The sequence below is a fragment of the Drosophila mojavensis genome, unplaced genomic scaffold (assembly GCF_018153725.1).
Source record: "Drosophila mojavensis isolate 15081-1352.22 unplaced genomic scaffold, ASM1815372v1 contig_16, whole genome shotgun sequence".
NCBI lineage: Eukaryota > Metazoa > Arthropoda > Insecta > Diptera > Drosophilidae > Drosophila > Drosophila mojavensis.
Window position 1 is genome coordinate 2,188,033 of NW_025318693.1, and position 18,762 is coordinate 2,206,794.

The window sequence follows — 18,762 nt, forward strand, 5'->3', positions numbered from 1 at the left end:
CGATGGCGCGTCTCGCAGCAAGTGAGAAGAAGAAAAATGTCTCTTGGGTGTATTCATAACATGCCACAGCCATAAATATGCTTTCTACGAGACATCCGACATCTGTAGCTGCGTCTGCGTCTGCGTCTGCGGCTACGCAGCCAATCGCACGCTCAGCGCCTCAAACTGGGCGTGCTGCAACTGTTCCTTGACGAATTGGACGGATGCAGTGCGTCCGTCGTTGATGACTGCAAGCACACACTCACACACACACACGCACACCTAGGGTGACGTGTGTGTGTGCCAATCTTCGGTGCCTGCGCCCAACTGCTTAATTGAGAAACTAGTTTCACATCGCTGAAGATGTCTAGAGGCTTGGCATATTCAGAGCTCGCAATCACAGTCTCCATTGCCGCACAGTGGGGCAAGTGGCGCATTTGTTAACTTGTTTTTGGCTAATATATATTGCCGATCTTACATTATATATATATATATTAGGCATTGATGACGATATTTTGGATTTTGATGTCACATGATATCAGCCCATATATACATAAATACTGCTCTCATCTCAGCTTAGACTTAAGCCATTTGTCTTACTCAAACGAAATATCAAACTGAAGGTAAATATACAAAATTCAATTCTCGAAAATTACTTCACTCCAGGGGATTGTAAATCATGTGGACACAAACAGAGACTCTTAGGAGCAGTGATAAAGGCTCCAGTTTATACGTTTCAACTGCGGCTTATCTCAAATGCTGCAGAGTCAGGAATTTTAAGTGTAGACTTTGGCCCCGTCCAACCATTGTGCAATTGATTCGTAAGGTCCGCTGGCCGCTTGTCGCAGGAAGTGTTAAGCGGAATGTTTTAATAGCCAGCCCAGCACAAGGCACGCTCTCTGGCTTTGCCATCGCTGTTTTTATTTTTTATGCAAATTACAAGAGGCTGCGCTAATAACATGTTCCTCAGCATATCCGAGAGATAAAACATTTTAATTTTCAAGTGCGAAGCGGGCCGCAAACGGGTTTCATCGTCGCGAGCTGGGCTTGGGGTTGAGGATGAGGATGAGGATGGGTTTGGTGTTGGGGCCACGTTCTTGGCAATGTCTCAATTGCAATTGCATTGCCGGTGCGACTGCATGGGCCACCTACTCGTGCGGCTGTGCATACCCCGCGTGCACTTATTGAGAGTGAGATCATAAAAATGCAAATAAATAAAATTGAAATTAAAAGTTGTTCGGCGACGCGTACACCGAAAATACACGAAAGGTGATAAATCAGGTGACAGAAATTAATTGAGTTATTCAGCATTGGATGCGTTGCTGTGTGTGTGTGTGTGTGCGAGTGTGTGTGTGTGTGTAGATACATGTGTGTGTGCTTGTCGTCGCTGTTGTTATTGGGTGTTGCTGGCAAGTCGATATCGATATCGAGGCTCAAGCGTTGTCATCCGGCCTCACACTTGAGCTTCATCTGGCCCAGGGCGCGCCTCAAAGCGAAGACGACGACAAAGTCTTTGGCCCCACACCTGTCTCTCTCACTCTTTCTCTCTCCTTCGCCCTCTCTCTCTCTCTCTCTCTCTCTCTTTATCTCTCCCATACTCTGCGGTCCATGTTGTCGTCCTTTGGTTCATTTCTCGCTTGTCTCTTGCTGATTTTGGATTAATTTGTTCTGCAGTCAAGTAAATCCCCAATCGCAATCCCAGCCCCTATATATGCCCTGATGTGTTGCAGTTTTTGGGTCCACGGCATTTCTCGACTGTTGCGTCACAAAAGGCAAAGCGGAAAATAACGAAAACAAAAAAAGGGAAAAGCAAAGCAAAAAACAAGGCACAAGTCACCTACCTGGCAGAGGGCTGGCATCAGGTTTTGCCTGGCCAATGCAGCAGCAGCAAGCGGAATGATATATGAAGTATCTCATGGTATGACATTAACAGCACACACGAACATGTAGTTTTGTTATTTATTGAGTTTTCAGATATTTTGAAGGCATTAACATTGAAACAAATTATTATGATTACAAGATTTATTGCCGCTTGCTAGCGAAACATACAAATAATCGCAGCGAAAGAGAGCACCGCAGAGACTCTTTGGGAGTGACAGAAAGAGAGAGAGAGAGAGAGAGAGAGGGAGAGGGAGAACAGGTGGAACAAGTGCGACAAGCCAAAATATCGCATATCTCATTTGAATGCCCCAAAGTGAAATACAGCACAGTCCGTTGTCCCCTGTCCGCTGTCCGTTGTCCACTGCTCAAGCAGAGTTGTCTTCCCTTTCTTTTCACACATTTATATTGTCATCTCACTCACGCACAATTTACCGTTTTACAATTTGATTGATTACGAAATCTTTGCAGCTCATTTCAATAGCGCATGTTTATTTGATCACGTCGAGTGTTGACATGTTTCATTTCTGTGTTGGGAAACCTGCGTCCCTGAATACTTAAAACATTGCCCATTAATGTATTAAACAATTGGAAAAAAACAATTATACATAAATAAAATATAATTTGAAATTGAAATTTAATATTATAACAATCGTAAAATATAATTTTAGTAATATTAAAGAAATGTTTAATTAATAAACTCTTAATATCTGCAAGTTTTTGTTCATTTTTATTATTAATTATAACTATCATATAATTTTCTGACTCTCTTTGAATCTAAATTACACTGTAGAAATTTCATTCAATCATCTTGAGCTGAAGTGGAACGCAGAGCTAAGCCTAATGGTTCCTTTCACTCTCCATGGAAAAGGGATATGCATATGGTAACAGGATATCTCACTTCATAAATAAGAACGTATTTATGTATGACATATCCTCATTCTCGGCAAATGATCAAGACATAGAAATAAAACATTTTCTTAGAAAATGCCTTTACCCATAAACATCGATCCTAAAATATGGAATTCCCAAAGAATTATTGAAAAATAAACGCATTCCTAAATATTAATAAAAAACACTCTCTGAATAATGTTAGAATAATATATTAATGTCCTATAGCTGGATAAAAGCTAACAAAATATTACTACAAATTATTCTGATAATAAATAAGACAACAGCTTTTTTAGATATCCAAATCTATGTTAACAAAATATATTTAAGAGTTAAAAAATTTAAAATGTATGTAAAATATATAACCATATCTTTATCATATTTGTCGCTCACGCACTGTCGACCGCAGAACTGAATAAGAGCAAACAAGTATTTAGTTATCTTGGCATTGCATAGACGATTTAGATGAGTGCAGATACGAGCCGCTGAGTAGGCAGAGAGACCAGTGGTCGCAGTGGGCCCAGAGAACGCCGTCTGCATATGCCCATTTTATTGCCTTATTACCATTGATAATCTCTGGACGGTGGCCAGCGATTTGTAGTGCCGCCCAGTGTCCGGCTCCCTGACCCCCACGCATCGAAGACGTGACGCAGCGGCGACACATTTGACCAATTGGCGATTCGCAATTCGCAATTGGCAATTTGCAATTGCCGATCGTCGATTGCATAATTGTGGCCGACTGACTTCGCTGAAAGCTGGCTAGTTGGAATGCACAGCAGCAGGCGGTGTTTTCTTTTTTATTGCGGATGCATTGGGCAGACGATGTGCAGCGGTCGATAAGTCTGTGGGCCATTCTATCGGGAGCCCTTGCCGGTGTCTAATCAGAGTTTATTGATTCAAACGACAGCCGGGTTACAGATCCCGGTACCAGCACCGGCACCAGCCAACACCTGCCGCAAGTCGCCTTAGCTCTTAGCTCTGAGTACTTCGAGTGAAATGACGTTTGGGTGCCAATGTCTTTTTTGTGTTTGTGTCTGGGTCTGGGTCTGAGTCTGAGTCTGGTTCTGGTCTGAGCGCCAGTGCCTCACGTTGTGGACACGGACTTTATAATTGCCGCCAGTTGACGCACGTCGCACGTGAAGCTACGTGCCACTGGCTGCATAGCTCAGTCAGCGTTTGCCACCTTCATCATTCGCCTCATGCTGAAGTTGTTGTTGTTGTTGTTTTTTACTTGGAAGCAAAATTTTATCGCACTTTTATAGCCGCGATGGCTCCTCATAATTTTACAGTTTTTTTTATTGGTTTGCAGCCAAAATGTCTTTGGTTTAACTATGTAGCTGTAGTTGTTGTTGTTTGCCTGTATGTTTATTGTAGTAGTTGTTGTTGTTATTGTTGTTGTACCTAGGGCCACTTTGACTAATTGCAGTGCAGTTGCGACTTGGAGTGTCTGGAAGTTGTTGTTGCCGCTGTCACTGTCGCTGTTGCTGTTGCTGTTGCGCCTGTCAGTCAGCCTGTCCGACAATTTGTCATCTTCTCTGTCAAGTCACAAAATGGAAGACTTTACACGTTATATACACATACATATACAAGAATATATATACATACATATATGTTTATTGATATGTGATTGTGCTCGTGTGTGTGTCTAGCCATAAGAACGTAACGTTTAATAGATTTTCATTGAAATGACTGAGGCCAGTTTATAGAGTTCGCGTTCGTACAGTTCGCTGACCATCGTTTATCACTTCCTTAGACAATTTACATGCAAATTGAGCGAATGTTTACTGAGTGGGCTTATGACGATTCGGGAGTAGTACAAGGTGAATAGTTAATAGTTATCATTGTATTGCTATGAACAAAGGATAAGCTATGTATTTTTCATTTAATTGCTTAATTGTTTTGAAAGATTTGGAAGCAGCTGAAGAATTTTATTTTGCCTGACGTATTTTTTATGACTTTCACGCTTTAAAAATTTCAACTCGCCGTCAGTTGGCATAAATCTGACTTAATAGAAATCTTATCTTCTCTTCAATTAAAACTATATTTTAAAAATGTTGCTGAAGCTTTAACTTACATAATAGTAAAATACTGACATAAAATTAAAAAAATCAATAATTATATAAGATTATATTTATTTAATTAATTATTAATTTAATTACCTTTTAATTTTCGTATAATTTTTTCGTATAATTAGAGAATACTGTGATAACTACTAATTATGTAGTACCTAATGTTAGCGAATAAATTTATAGGTCAATTAGCGCTCATTCCCCAAAGACATATTATATTATTATCATTATATATATATTTTATATCATTATTATATTAGATTATTATATCATATATATTATTATTATTATTATAATTATATTATATAATTTTTATTATATTATATTTTGATTGCCATTTTCAATTATTTGTAGGTAATATCATCTATAATCTCATGAGATATGGCTCCACACATAATAATGCTCCCAAATATACTCAGTAGATTCGCTCACTTCATATAAATATTTCGCAAGTTTTATTTCGTATGCTGCACACCTCTTTAGCACATCGTGAAGTAGAGGCACATGCAGACGGCTCAGCCAACCCTTAAGCGCAACTCCAACCCTGTGCTAAGACGACAGGCTCTGCGGCTGCCTGGCCGCCCTTGCCGCGCCTGGCAACCACCCACCAGGGGCAGCCATCGGATTTCGTTTGTCTGGCGCATAAAGCTTTCGACTCGAAGGAAACCAATTTGTTCAGCCGTTTGATTTAAACGGTTTTATGGCCGCCCTGTTGTTTTCACTCTCTCAGTGCCGCTGACGCGCCCTTAAGTATGCCACTCGACAGCGGCATTGCCCCCACCCCAATATCCTGGCAGAGTGGCAAATTTGCAGCATATGCACAAAAAGGGAACAGGACGAAAACGAAAGGACGACAGGGCGACAGGCCGACAGGACGACAGTTTCGCAAGACATTTGGTCAAATTCAAATTCATTTGCGGGGGCCGCAATGTCAGTGGCCCGGCCATGTGTGCCAGAGCCTTGGCCCTCTGCACCACCAGCCTAGACACAGCCCACAAAAAGGGGGCGTGAGTGTGAGTGTGTGTGCGGACGCAATGTGGTGCAAATGGCAGCCGTAACGGTTTAATCTGTTTTAAATTATTTTTGGGAATTTGCAGAGCCCAAACAATGGGCAAACGTCGTCGCTAATCTGGACGCGCGATGCTTTAAGCAGATGAGCAGGGGGAGTGGAAGTGGAAAGGGGATGGGGAATCGGGAATGGGGGAGGGAGGTGGTGGCCGAGTCAACTCGAATATTTTGGTTGCGAATTCAAAGTTGATTCCCAGTTGGGCTGCCTTCATGCATCCGCATCTTTTTGGCTTTCATATTTCTCTCTTCGGTTATTTTTTTTTCATATTTTTTTTTGTGCCGCTGCCCTTATAATCCGCACAACAACAAGCACTAATGCCATCTCGCTCTCACACTCTAACTGAGTGCTGGCCCGGGCCCGGGATGCCGCGTTGCCTGGCAACGCTTGGCATCAAGATTAATTTTAGACGAAAAAAGGAAAGAAATAAGTCAAAATGATTAATGGGCCTTAATTTTTGTTCATCGTCGAAGTAGACACTGCCCTGCGCTGCTGCTGCCGCTGCCTCTTGCTCACTGTGTGAGTGTGTGTGTGTGTGTGTGTATAAGAGTGTGAGTGACTATGTGTGTATATAGATTGCCCTGCCCCTCATATGAGTATGTGCATTCGTATTGGGTTTCTGTGTCTCACCCGCAAGTTTCGATTTACCGAAATTCTTTCACCATCTTTGCTCTGCTTAATCATCTCTTCTGCTCGCCCTCTCTCGCTCTAGCACCCTCATGGTAATACCTCATCCTCCATTGACGACAATCAATGGCCGCTCTTCATGCCACTTGACATGGGATTGTCACTTGTGCTCTTTGCGTTCGACTGTATGGAAAAGGAAGAGGAACTCATATTGCACCTGATACTAGATCATTAAAAGAAAATTATTTTCTTAAGAACCCTCATATTGCAATTTTGTTTATTTAATCTGTTTATATATAACAAATAAACGTGTTATATAAACGAAAGGTATTTTTGAAAATTAAATACAATTAATATAAATATAATAGAATGCAAAGCTATGGCCTATGCTCAATGTTTTTTTTTTTTTTTTTTTTTTTTTTTTTTTTTATTAAAACTTGAGTAAATTATCTAATAAATTATTTATTTCAGTACTAAATACAAAATGCTAATTTTGCTGCTGATTAATGATTAATACCCCTTTAATGGAAGTAGAAAATAGATATAAAAGGAATATCAATTTGATTTTATAAACTTGATTCCCTAAAAAAAAAAAAAAATTGAAATTCGTAATTTTAAAGACAGATAATATATTGAATGGAGCATTATGTTACTTGTCATCAAACAAAATAAAATGTATATTATAAATGTAAATAACATGTGAAATAACATCCCATATTATAAAATATATATTTATATACTGTTCACAATAAATTATAAGAATATTCAATGCGATAATTAATGAGACAAATTCCTTTAAGTAAAAAAAAAAAAAAAATATATATATATATATATATATATATATATATATATATATATAAAACCCAGAATCTAATCTCATTAACTGTACAAGCCCTTCTACATGTTCACTCGACGTGCTTGTCTGTAAAGCATTCCTCGTTTACACCACACAAAATATCAATTCCACACAGAGTAAAAACTGTTCTAATTTCATATCGCATTCCTAGCCACACAGAAATCAAAACTCAGTATCAAGTGACAGATTTGAAGCAATTTTTATGGCCAAATCAACTCTTTTCTTTCTTTTTGCTTTTTTGCCCTATTCCTCGTGCGAGGGTTTTGCCTTTTGCAGGGGGAATTCGGCAAAGAAAAATTAGATCACAAACTGAACTCGTTGCGGTGGTTGGAGCTTGACGTTGACACGATTTCTCATATTCCGGTTAACTCTTTCCTAAGATTTTTGTGCCTTTTTAATTGTGAAATTTCCACGAAATGCGCATCGCGAGCTTTGAGTTTTGGACCCGGTTCGTGTTTTTGGGGCTGACACGATTCCGCCAGGCAGACGAAGCGCTGATGACGACGACGACGACGATGTGGCCAGGGCTGAGTATTGTGGGTTCAGGTCCAAGTACGGGTTCGATTCGGGTCCCGGGGCCGGGGCCGGTGCCGGGGTTCGCGCGGGTTAGTGAGCAATTCGAGAGCCGCATTTGTGTCATTCTGCGACAACTTTGACATGTGTGACATTGTTTTTTTTTTTTTTCTTTTGTTATTTCTTTTTTTTTTTTTTTTTTTCGTTACTTTTTATTTTGCTGTTTCTGCTTGAGTTTTGCCAGCCGACATTTTCGTGTAGTTCGTCCGACTCGGGCTTAGAGCAACGTCAAACAAAACGAATTATTTCCATGTATTTGTATGCGAAACTCACACAAAAAAGCGCCAACTGCCCGTGGCTGGTAAGTTAGATACAGATACATATGCGAGATACAGATACGGCCGCAGATATGTCGACATCTACATATGTATATGCTTATGTACACATACGAGACCTCGTCGCTTGGCCTTTACCTCTTGTTATTGTAGTTGTTGGTTTTTTGGTTTTTCCTTTATATTTTGCAAATTTTGCCGCCCAGCTCCTGTGCTTGCCTTATTTTTTGTAGTTGTGCGGACTTTTCTTGACTCAGTTTTGTTGAATTTGCTGCCTTTTTTATTTGTAGCTCACGCTGTTTGAACAATGCGTTTTTTTGTTGCCGGTGAGCGGCAACTGCGTTTGAAATTCGTTGAAATTGCTAACATTGCCAAAACTGGCCCAAATGCTCTCAAATGTAGAGCGTAAATAATTGAGTAACAATAGAAAAGTCCAGAATATTTCCATATTGATATTCATATTTGTCATTGTTTGGACATCTTCCGCTACCGTTGCGACGGCCCAACGCCCGCGCCTTCCAGGAACTCCCGCAGTTCCCGCTGCTCGCTGCAATATGCAAATGTTATGCAACATATGTCGTCATCGAGGCGATGTCAGTCGGAGCGATGCGAGTCCCTCAACTTCCTGCCGCTCGCAATTGAGACAATTGCAATGCAGCTCAGAACAACTGAGCCGCGCTGTTGTATTAGCTGCCTGCGAAGTTCTGTGTGCCTCTTGCAGCGCAAACGGAGATTTATGTGGATTTTTTATGAGTTATTGACTTCTTCACACAGATAAATCACAAATTTTCTCCATTGTGATGTGTTTGTGAAAATATTAGAAGTGAATGTGATTTATGGCGCGACGACTCAGCCCAACACACACACTAGCCGTTTCTCACCCGCACACAAACACACACACACGTAAGGAGCACAATTCTCATGGTTTTGTAATTGAAGTCCCGACAAAAAAACTTTGAAAAACAAGGAAAAAAGATGAACCCAGTTGTAAGTGACAAAATAGAAATTGAGTAAAGAGAGTAGGAAGCAGGGAAAAAGTTCCACTTTTTTGTTAGATTAAGTATGGGGAACAACATTTAAATAAATATTTAATATTCAATAGAATTGAATTAAATTAAAAATTGCTATTATAATATAAATGCATTTGTTTTATTTTTATCTAGATATATAAAAGTTAAATAAAAATTATATGAAAATATAATATGAAAAATTTTTAGAAAATAAAAAAAAAATATATAAAATTAAATTAGATGGAAAATAAGAAATTATACAATAATATTTGGAATTATAATTTATTTAAAAATCACTAAAGTCAATTAAAAATTAAATTCAAATTATATTAAAAACTGTTAAAAACTTTTTTAAAAACTCAATAAAATTATTTTCAGTTCAAGTTGTTTTCCTTTCAAAGTAAATATTTGTCTAATGTATGAAATAAATTTCACAAATTGAAATAAATATCACAATTATCTATAATTTCTAGAGTTCAAGCTGCGCCTAACTTGAAAAGGAACGATGCATCTGACGTATTCCAGTTTGTTCAACATTTTTCTTTTTGTGCTCAATCTTAATCCTTTGCACAATGCAAAGAGCACAGGATTCTAAACAGCATCAATTGATTTATGTGCATATGACACATTGAACTGCATACAAATGATTTGATTTATTACGAATTTTCGGTTTCAACTGAAAGTAAAAACACAAATGCAACGCGCTCGGAGCTGATCTTGTTGTTGAGCAAAGCGAACTGCCGCAGATACCAGAAGATAAACAGCAGATAACCATGTGTGTGTCTGTGAGTGTGTGTATGTGTGCGATCCGTGCCCAGGTCGATGCTGGCGATTCAGATCACTTTCAAAACGGCGACAACAATGCGAACTCATAAATAATAATTTCAGACCGAGAATGAAAAACTAAATACTAAAAAAACACACACACACACAGGAGAAGAAGAAGACGAAGGCGAAGAGGAAGATGCAGCAGAAGGAGCGCTGCATGGCCAACTGTAAAAACAGGTAACCTTCAAACACACACACAATGGACGCAGACTAAGACCGAAGACGAAGTCAAGCCAAAAGTCATGTCCGCTTTGCCCGGCAAGGGGCAGGGCCAGCGGCAGAGTCAGCGGCAGAGCCAGCGGCTCCGGAGCGGTTCAAAGTCAAATGCTGTGGCCCGCAGATGCATTTGCCGAGATACGCGCACCAAATTGCCACTGCGAAGGACGCATATTAATTTTTATGGCCGTTGCAAATGACTATTGCATAACCTGAGAGTCAACTGACGAGAGCCGAGTGCTGAGTGCTGAGTGCGACCTTCAGCCAGGTGACTTCCTAATGGCTAATCATATTTCGGAAAATTCTTTATGGCCTTTTGTGACATGTGCAGCGGGCCAAGCAACTACGGCAAGTGACAAAAAGGTAAAATATGAAAAATCACGCAGCAGGTTTTCACTTTCGTTCGAGCTGCCCGGTTGTTGTTGCAATTTCAAGGACATTTTGCGCATAAAAAAAACTGAGGTTTTTTTTGTATCTTAAAAGGTGCTCGATCAGGTAGGGTTTGCAACAAAAAAAAATTAAATAAAAAAAAAAAATATATATATATATATAGAATAAATACAAATTCTGGGCATTTTCACAGCACACTTTCTCGCACTCTTTCACTCGTGCTCATTGCGTTTCTTTTTGCATTCTCTTCTCTCATTTTTATTTTTTGTGTTTTTTGGTTGCTGTTTTTTTGCGTTCGTTGTCGCGTATCTCTTTGCCATAAATCATTGTCACCCGCTCGGCGCAATGTCACTGCGAGAGCGCCCCGCTGGGCGGCCCCAGCTCTGACTCTGGCTCTGGCTCTGACTCTGGCTCGGACTCCGATTCCGATTCCTATATTTCGACTGCAACAGCACAGTTCTCAGTCCGTGCTGGGGCCAACAAGCACAGTTCGAGTGCACTCGCAAAAGGCGCTGAGCTGCAAGCTCCAAAAACCCCCAAACACACACACACACATGCATACACTCGCACACAGACAGAGTTGGCAAAACAAACTGCAGCCACAGCAAATTGCCACCCAATGCTGAGCAACTGGGGGCTGCTTAGTCCTTGTTTTGCTGCAGCTACATCAAAATCCGCACTGAAATTAAATAGCACGGCAAAAAAGACCACAACAAGTGGCAAAACAAAGGAAAACAAATATAAAAAAGATGAAAATACAAATACAAATAAAAAGCGCATACTCGTACAACACTGAAAATCCGTTGGCTTAAACAGTTTTCGCCATAGTGGGTGAACAGCTTGAGAGCCTTTGGCAGGGCAGAGAAAAAAGCGTGAGACAAAGTAAAAAGCGAGACGTGTTTATAAGAACTGTAAAGCTAAAATGGAAACATTTAAGATAGACAAATTGTCGATTAAAATTAAAGTTAAAGGATTAAAAAGTTTAAGCAAGAAAAGTAAGCTAGTCTTTATACTTGAATGTATAAATGAATGTTATTTAATTGAGCTGAAATTGATTAACCTTTGGACATTGCTGTATTGATATTGTTATAAAATTAGATTTATATGTATCTTCATTTCAAAATTGTTTGATCTTATGTGAATACTATATGAGAACACTATGTCAACTCGAGCATAGAAGAATTTATTTTAATTTGACATATGAAGTCGAAATGATTTCATAATATTATGTTATAATATTTTTATAATGTCGCGAGACTTTCATAATTTGTATTTTATTAAACGCACCTCAAATGCTTAATATATTCCTTTTTCTGAATACAAAATCGATTCAGCAGAGAGATTTCTTAGAAATAGAAACAACCAAAATAATTAATAGTATTATACACTTCTTATCATGAACTCTTTTCGTCATTTTGTGAACTTTAACAAAATACAAATGTAGCAATTTATCAGCAGTAAATACCGTTTTAAGACAAACTTATTGAATTCGTATATAATCAGTGTGAAATTTTGTTTGTTTTGCTTTGGGCTTAGACATTCAAATTTTTTTTTTGTGGTTTTCTGGGCTTTTTTTTGGTTCATTATTCGTTTGGAGTTTTGCATTTGATTAATTAGTCGATTCGTGTCACCATTTATCAATGATTTTGAATATAATTTAAATTTCAAAGGCACGGCATTTGTTTTAAGTAAACAAGTTTTGCTTCGTTGTTTTGTTGCTCCGAGCTTTTTGTTTCTGAATATACACATATATATATATATGTGTACATAAATATATGTGTATATATATTTTTATTTGTTGGTCTGTTTCATTTGTTATTGTTGTTGTATGTTTAGCTCGGCTTTAGTTTCCTTCTGACGTCCGAGCAGCGGTGATTAATGCATTTACAAAACAGTTGTCGCCATTTTTATGGCGGGATTATTAAATATATAAATCATGTCCCAATGTGTGAATTTGATTAAAATGTGAACACATTCGATTATGCCGAGGGAATGAGGGAGAAAACTATTATTTATTTACTCATTCACGAATTGGGCATAGTGAAAAGAAGATATCGAAATTGTTTTAAGTAAACAAGTAATTAAAATACATTAATTTATTAAAGGCATTCTAAATAAATGTACAAAGAAATTCAGGGAAAATAAAATATGAATATTTGTTAAAATATGTATACAATTTTTTTTAAAAAATATTTGTGTAATTAAATGTGTAAAGAACACAGCAAAAAAAAAAAAAAAAAATCAATGTTTTTAATTTATATTGAAAATATTCAAAAAGGAATTTGATGATTGTATTAGACATAGAAACATTTTCTGTATTTGCAATAGATAATATCTATCTCTAATTCAGTATACATGTATTTATTTACTTATATACACATTTCCCATTGAGCTTTGCTATTCTAAATAATAAATATACTGACTAATTGACAATATTTATCAAAATATTCTGCTATCAAGCCGACTGTAACTAGTGGAAGTAACTAGTTGGAAGTGCATCAATGTGACTGTGTGATGCCCACTGTCCGTCCGTCCGTTCGTCCTGTCCGAGTCATAAATCATGAACTTTTTGCCAGGCAAACAAAAACAAAAAGCAGATCGAGCAATCGTAGTTGAGTTTATGATTTTGTCAGCTGTGAAACATTTCCGGCTGATTAAATCGATAAATTATGAGCAAATAATATCATTGCTGATGGCAAAAATTGTTAAAAACAAACTGAACTCCATTTGTTTATAGAGAACAAGTGCGCGAACAACAAATAAATAAAGAGAAGCTCGCAGGTTCATTAAGGGCTTTTATTGAGCAGAAAATCAACAACGAATCAAACAAATATTTTGTATTATTTATTTAAAATAAAAACAATAATTGAACTTTCAAAATGAAATAAATCTCAGCGCAAGTGCAATGAGCGCGAGAGGGAAACAGAGCGAGCGAGACAGAGATTTAATTGAGAGCGACGGAAAGAGAGAGAGGGAGAGAGAGACAGAGTGAGAGGGAAAAGGTTGCAGTGCAGACAAAGAGTGCGACAAATATGCAGGAGGCAGACAACTAGGACATTCGCAACAACAACAACAGCAACAACAACAATAGCAACAACAATGCGCCGCAACAATGGCCGCATAAATTTTCTATGCACAGGCAGTTTGTCTATGTGTGTGTGTGTGTGTGTGAGTGTGTACACTCACACTCCGCAATGGCTGCCGCATGCGGAAGTGAAACTATGTTGCCCAGGATATGTGCAATAATTCAAAACGATTCCAAGTTCAAAGCGACCATTACTCCTAGCTAGCCCTGATTCAGACTCCAGAATCTATCTCTCTGGCCAGTGCGACTCCTGCACAGTGGACACTCGAAAGTGGACATAGTTACTAGCTGGCCAAATTTATGCAAATGTCTAATAAGCCTGTCAACAGTTTGCAGTTTGAATGATGTGCAACGAGACTGGGGAGCGCAGCTTATGAGTTATGAAGTGTTGACTGAGTGTTGCCGCAAAAAGCGGCAACTGCAAATCGTATTGCAACTCACCGTCTAAATCCAAATTTGACTGCGCAAATCCTTGATCCTTATGGCTGGCTTACGAATTCAACTTGCAGTTGTGCACGTGCTCAGAAACTTTTTACACCGTAAACTTTTTTTGTAGATTTTTGTTTGATTATTTTTCTTTTCTTTTTTATGTTTTTATCTGCACTTGCTTTACTTTCTTGAACTTTGTTATTTTTTTTTTTTCTTTCTTTTTGGCTGTCTGCTGGGTTTGTATAGATATTGCTTACTTTGGGACTAGAAATGTTAGACGAACTTCACACGCTTTGGCTAGAGCCAAGTCAGGAGAAATATTCAGCGTGAATCACTTGATGTATTTAAGCATGTATTTATTTATTTGGTTGGAGAGTGTAACAAGTGTAATGCTAACACTAATTCACTTATTGCACAATTTTATTGCCGAGTTAGACACCTGCCAGACGTTGGAACGGTAGGTGTTTATGGGCGCTTAAGTATCTACGCGGGTCAACATCATAAAAAACAGCAACATAAGAAGTGTTCGGGGGAAAGAGAGAGAAAGTATGAGAAAACGCGCGCGTTCTTCTGACTGCGATTATTGTCTGTGTCTGTGGCTCTGACTCTGGTTGTGGCTGTGGCTGTGGCCAATGTGCGACTGGTGTTGCGGTTCTAATTTTTTACGATTATTGTTATGATAATTTTTATGATTTTAACGATTCTTTTACGAGCTGTCAATTGGCCGCAGCGTAGCGGGCGGGCGTATTGGCGGCGTTGCGACGAGCTGACCACGACGACCGTAAGCGACCGAATAGTTTGGCCAAACAGACCCAAAAGATGCCGCTGCTTCAGCTGCTGCTGGTGGTGCTGGCTCTGCTCTTGCTGCTGCTGCTCCTGCTCAGATGGTGCCCCCCAACAATAACAACCAGAGTAACAACTATGACAACGACAACGACTACGATAGCGACGGCGACGGCGACGGCGACGGCAACAACAACAACGACAACGACGGCGGACAACGTGTGGCATACACGGCTTACACTACACACGGGTGCGTTTTTGTATTCTGTGATGTTGATTTCTTTACGACTTCTATCAAACTAAACCCATAAAGCATTCAATTCAAAGCATATACATGTGAAAATCCAAGCGAGAACTCCTTATTAATCCAGAAGCGACGCGCCGGCCGCTGCCGCAGCGCAGCCAACGCCAGCAGCGGCGCACTGCCCCCCAAACAGTATATAAATAATCTTATAAGAAACTCACGCGCCGAGCTCTGAGCAGTGAGCAGCGAGCAGCGAAAGAGAGAACCGCAGCCGAGCCGCTGCCAACGTTATTTATGCCATACGCTGCCGACGCTGACGCCAGCGTCGACGGTAGCGCTGGCGGCGCCGTTAGCGTCGGCCATAAAGTATCTGCAGTCACTACGAAACGAACAACAACAAACATACCAAACAAAAAAAAAGTATCTTCTGCTCGCATTCGGCGCTCTGGAGCTCCTGAGCTGAGCGAATGAGTGAATGAGTGCGAAATTTACGTTTGCGAGAGCTTCCACAGCTTGTGGCACAGCCAGTTGCCAGTTGCCCGCTGCCAGTTGTGTTTGTATCTCACATTCGCACAGCGGCCACTTGCGGCTTTTGTCAGTCTGAGTTGCGACGGCTCCATGCAGCAAGTTTGCCTCTTAGCTGGGCTTAAGCTGAAAGCCCGATGGAAATGCGAATTTCTGAAACAATTTTGAATTTTTATTTTGGTACGTTATATTTTATTTTTGAATTATTATTGAATAATTGTTGTGTACTGTTTGGTTTTTTTTCCTTGTAAATATATATTTCAGATATCTTACATTCATTTAAAATAAGATAAAATGTTAATTTGAATCAAATATTTTCTATGCGATATATTCATGCGGATTTATATATATTTGTATAAATTAATTTAAACTTAGCTTTCGACTTAATCGGAAAGCGGTAGTAAAACTTATTAAATGTTCCGAATTTCGAATAGGTAAAATACAATAATATAATCTGAATTTCTCATACAATTTTCAGTATTATTTAAGATAATCGAAGCTTCCGTTAAACCAAATTAAATATTATTATAAAAAATATAATTATTCAAGTATTGCACTTTTAACACATGTGCTTTAAGTATACAAAATATATACGTATATTTTTGTTGTTTAGTTTTGAACATAAAAATATGTATAAATATATATTGTTTGACATGTGCAGATGTAGGTAAAGAATAAATATTATTTTTTAGTGTTTAAAAAAAATGTGTACATTAAAAACCTTTATTTTAAATCTACTAGCCAAATTTTGATATTTCATAAAAAATAATTTGACAAATTTATAGTATTGCAACCCGCGCTTCATATTTTGAGCTATTCGCTGTTGAGAATTATGGCTGCCGGATATCTGAAATCTTTGTTTGCCGACGGCACAACAATCATGGCGTACAATCGCCGCAAAACAGAAACAACACGCACTCACACACACACGCATGTAAGTACACGCACACACACACAGACGCACGCAACACAGAACCACCCCGAATGAGCGAAATGGCTTGACAGCATCTTTCTCTCTCTCTCTCACTCGCTCTCAGTCTCTTTGCTCTCAATTTCGCTACGGCTGCTGCTCTCTTGCCACAGCTGTTGGTCGCACTGAGCGTGAGCATGAGATCGGCAGAGGCAGAAAATGAAGAAGCAGAAGAGAGCAGCAGCAGCTGCTGTGTGTCTGCAACACTGTGCAACACCACGTGCAACATGCTGCTGAAAAAAGCATGCCCGACTCCAACAGTGATACTTGGCCAACTTTGCGTTGGCGCTGCCGCTGCCTCGGCCTCTGCCGCGGCCAGCGTCGCCGCCACCAATTGGCAACGCGTCGCAAACAGGGAGGAGCCGCTGCAGCGCGCGCTCATAAAGCATTCTCGCCTGTCGCTTGCCAGAGAGCAGCACCAGCGCTCGCCTCCAAGATGGATGACGCCGCCGACTCTGTGTGTGTGCGAGCGAGCGCGCACCAGAGCCGCATCGCACGTGCGACAGGGACGGCAGCATGCGGCCGCGTTAAGTGTGACGAATGTGCCATTATTTTGCTTTATTGTGTCGTGAGCGGCCGCGTTGCTCTTTTCAATGGGATTTCTCACATAAATTTACGCAGTCCGACCAGCAAGCCGAACCGACCGAGTCGAGCGCGTCGACGTCGACACCGACATCGACGTCGCTGTCGCCTTTAACGTGAGCAGCGACAGCGCTGCCCACGTTGCCAAAGCGCTTTGAGCACGGCCCGACGGCTTCTCTTTGAGGGAAGAATCATTTGGCCATTTGCCGTCTGCTATGGATGAGGAGAAAACCACGGGCAGAAATGCTACGCCTGTGGTTAAATTTATTTTCAATTATAAATTTTAAAATATCCAATTACTTTTTAATAAATATTTTAAAAATAATAATATTGTTAATTAGGAAGGTATTTCAATGTATTATATATTTTCATAAAATAAAATATTATGTAATAAATGTAATTGAGTTTATTGAGTAAGCAATGAAAAATAATATACAAATATAATATAAATGAGAATTATAATAAATAGAACTACTATAAAATTGAATAGAAACAAATTACATATTTTTTTAAAATTGTTACAAAGTTCTTATTTTTACCCAAACTATAAATTAATAATTTTTGTTAAAATCTCAAGTGTTTGATATATTAAAATTGACGATTAATTTATTTATTCCATTTATATTGTCATAAATGATTAAAAGATAAAAATGTAAATAGCCTAAATATATAGTTTATCAGACAGTTAAAAACATTTTTCTGCAGGCGTGCAGCTGCTTTCAAGTTTTTGTTCAATTTTTTTTTCGTACAATTTTACACTCAATTATGTGCTGCAATAAATATCAAATGAGCGGATGAATCGGTTTTAAAAGCGTACTTGGCGCCCCACCAATGTTGCAACTATTGGGGCGACTGGGGCTGGGGATATGCGACACAGAAATGGCAGGACCAGAGCCTTGGCCACAGGTCCACGTCTGTGGGCCCGTACGCATCGCTGCTCTTTGACAACTGTGCGCCCCTAAATCATTCAATTGGGGCTCACGGAAGGGGCATGGGGCTGGGCGCACGGTAACAGGAACGGAACGGTGCTGTGGCGGGGGCTCAGCTGGAATCGTGTTGCCATGGATGGGCTCGCTCTGTGCTTTGGGTTTGTCCTTTTTTGTGGCATTCACCTTGGGAAATATTTTCACATGCCGCCAATGGGCGCACTCAGTCTCCATTTCCGCTCCAGCAAACCGCTGCAACAACAACAACAACAGCAACAATGACAACGAAATAACAACACAAACAACGACATTCAGAAAAAAACAAGACGCGCGTGCCGTTCAGCCGTTGGAGCCGGGACCTGGAGCCTGGAACCTGGAACCCGGCACCCAGGCAGTCTCGTCCTCAGCTCGGGCTCGGCAATCGGGCAAATAAGTCAACCTGCAGCTACAGCAAAGGCAACAACTACTACAACAACAAGTCCAAAAGTGATCGATGAAGTCGCCCGCCAAATTTACGACGTGAAACTTTGAATTGTTTCGCATGTCGCTTCGACTTTGCTTTC

The 18,762-nt window shown here is 39.6% G+C and overlaps 2 protein-coding genes across 8 annotated transcripts in view; one reads left to right on the forward strand and one right to left on the reverse strand.

Annotated features, from left to right (window-relative positions):
- The window catches only part of LOC6573708 (homeotic protein antennapedia), a 126,453-nt gene extending 111,384 nt beyond the window's left edge, over positions 1 to 15,069 (reverse strand). For all 7 annotated transcript variants that reach the window (XM_032731953.2, XM_015167079.3, XM_015167077.3 and 4 more), the window contains exon 1: positions 14,182 to 15,069. The gene's annotated coding sequence lies outside the window, so the exon portion shown is untranslated. The remainder of the gene's footprint in view (positions 1 to 14,181) is intronic.
- Positions 15,070 to 16,394: 1,325 nt separating this feature from the next.
- On the forward strand, positions 16,395 to 17,605 carry LOC116804860. Its single transcript, XM_032733543.2, has 2 exons — positions 16,395 to 16,655; positions 16,759 to 17,605. Exon 2 carries the CDS (start codon positions 16,829 to 16,831, stop codon positions 17,261 to 17,263), a length of 435 nt encoding a protein of 144 aa, XP_032589434.1. The 5' UTR covers positions 16,395 to 16,655; positions 16,759 to 16,828; the 3' UTR covers positions 17,264 to 17,605.
- The last annotated feature ends 1,157 nt before the right edge of the window (positions 17,606 to 18,762 follow it).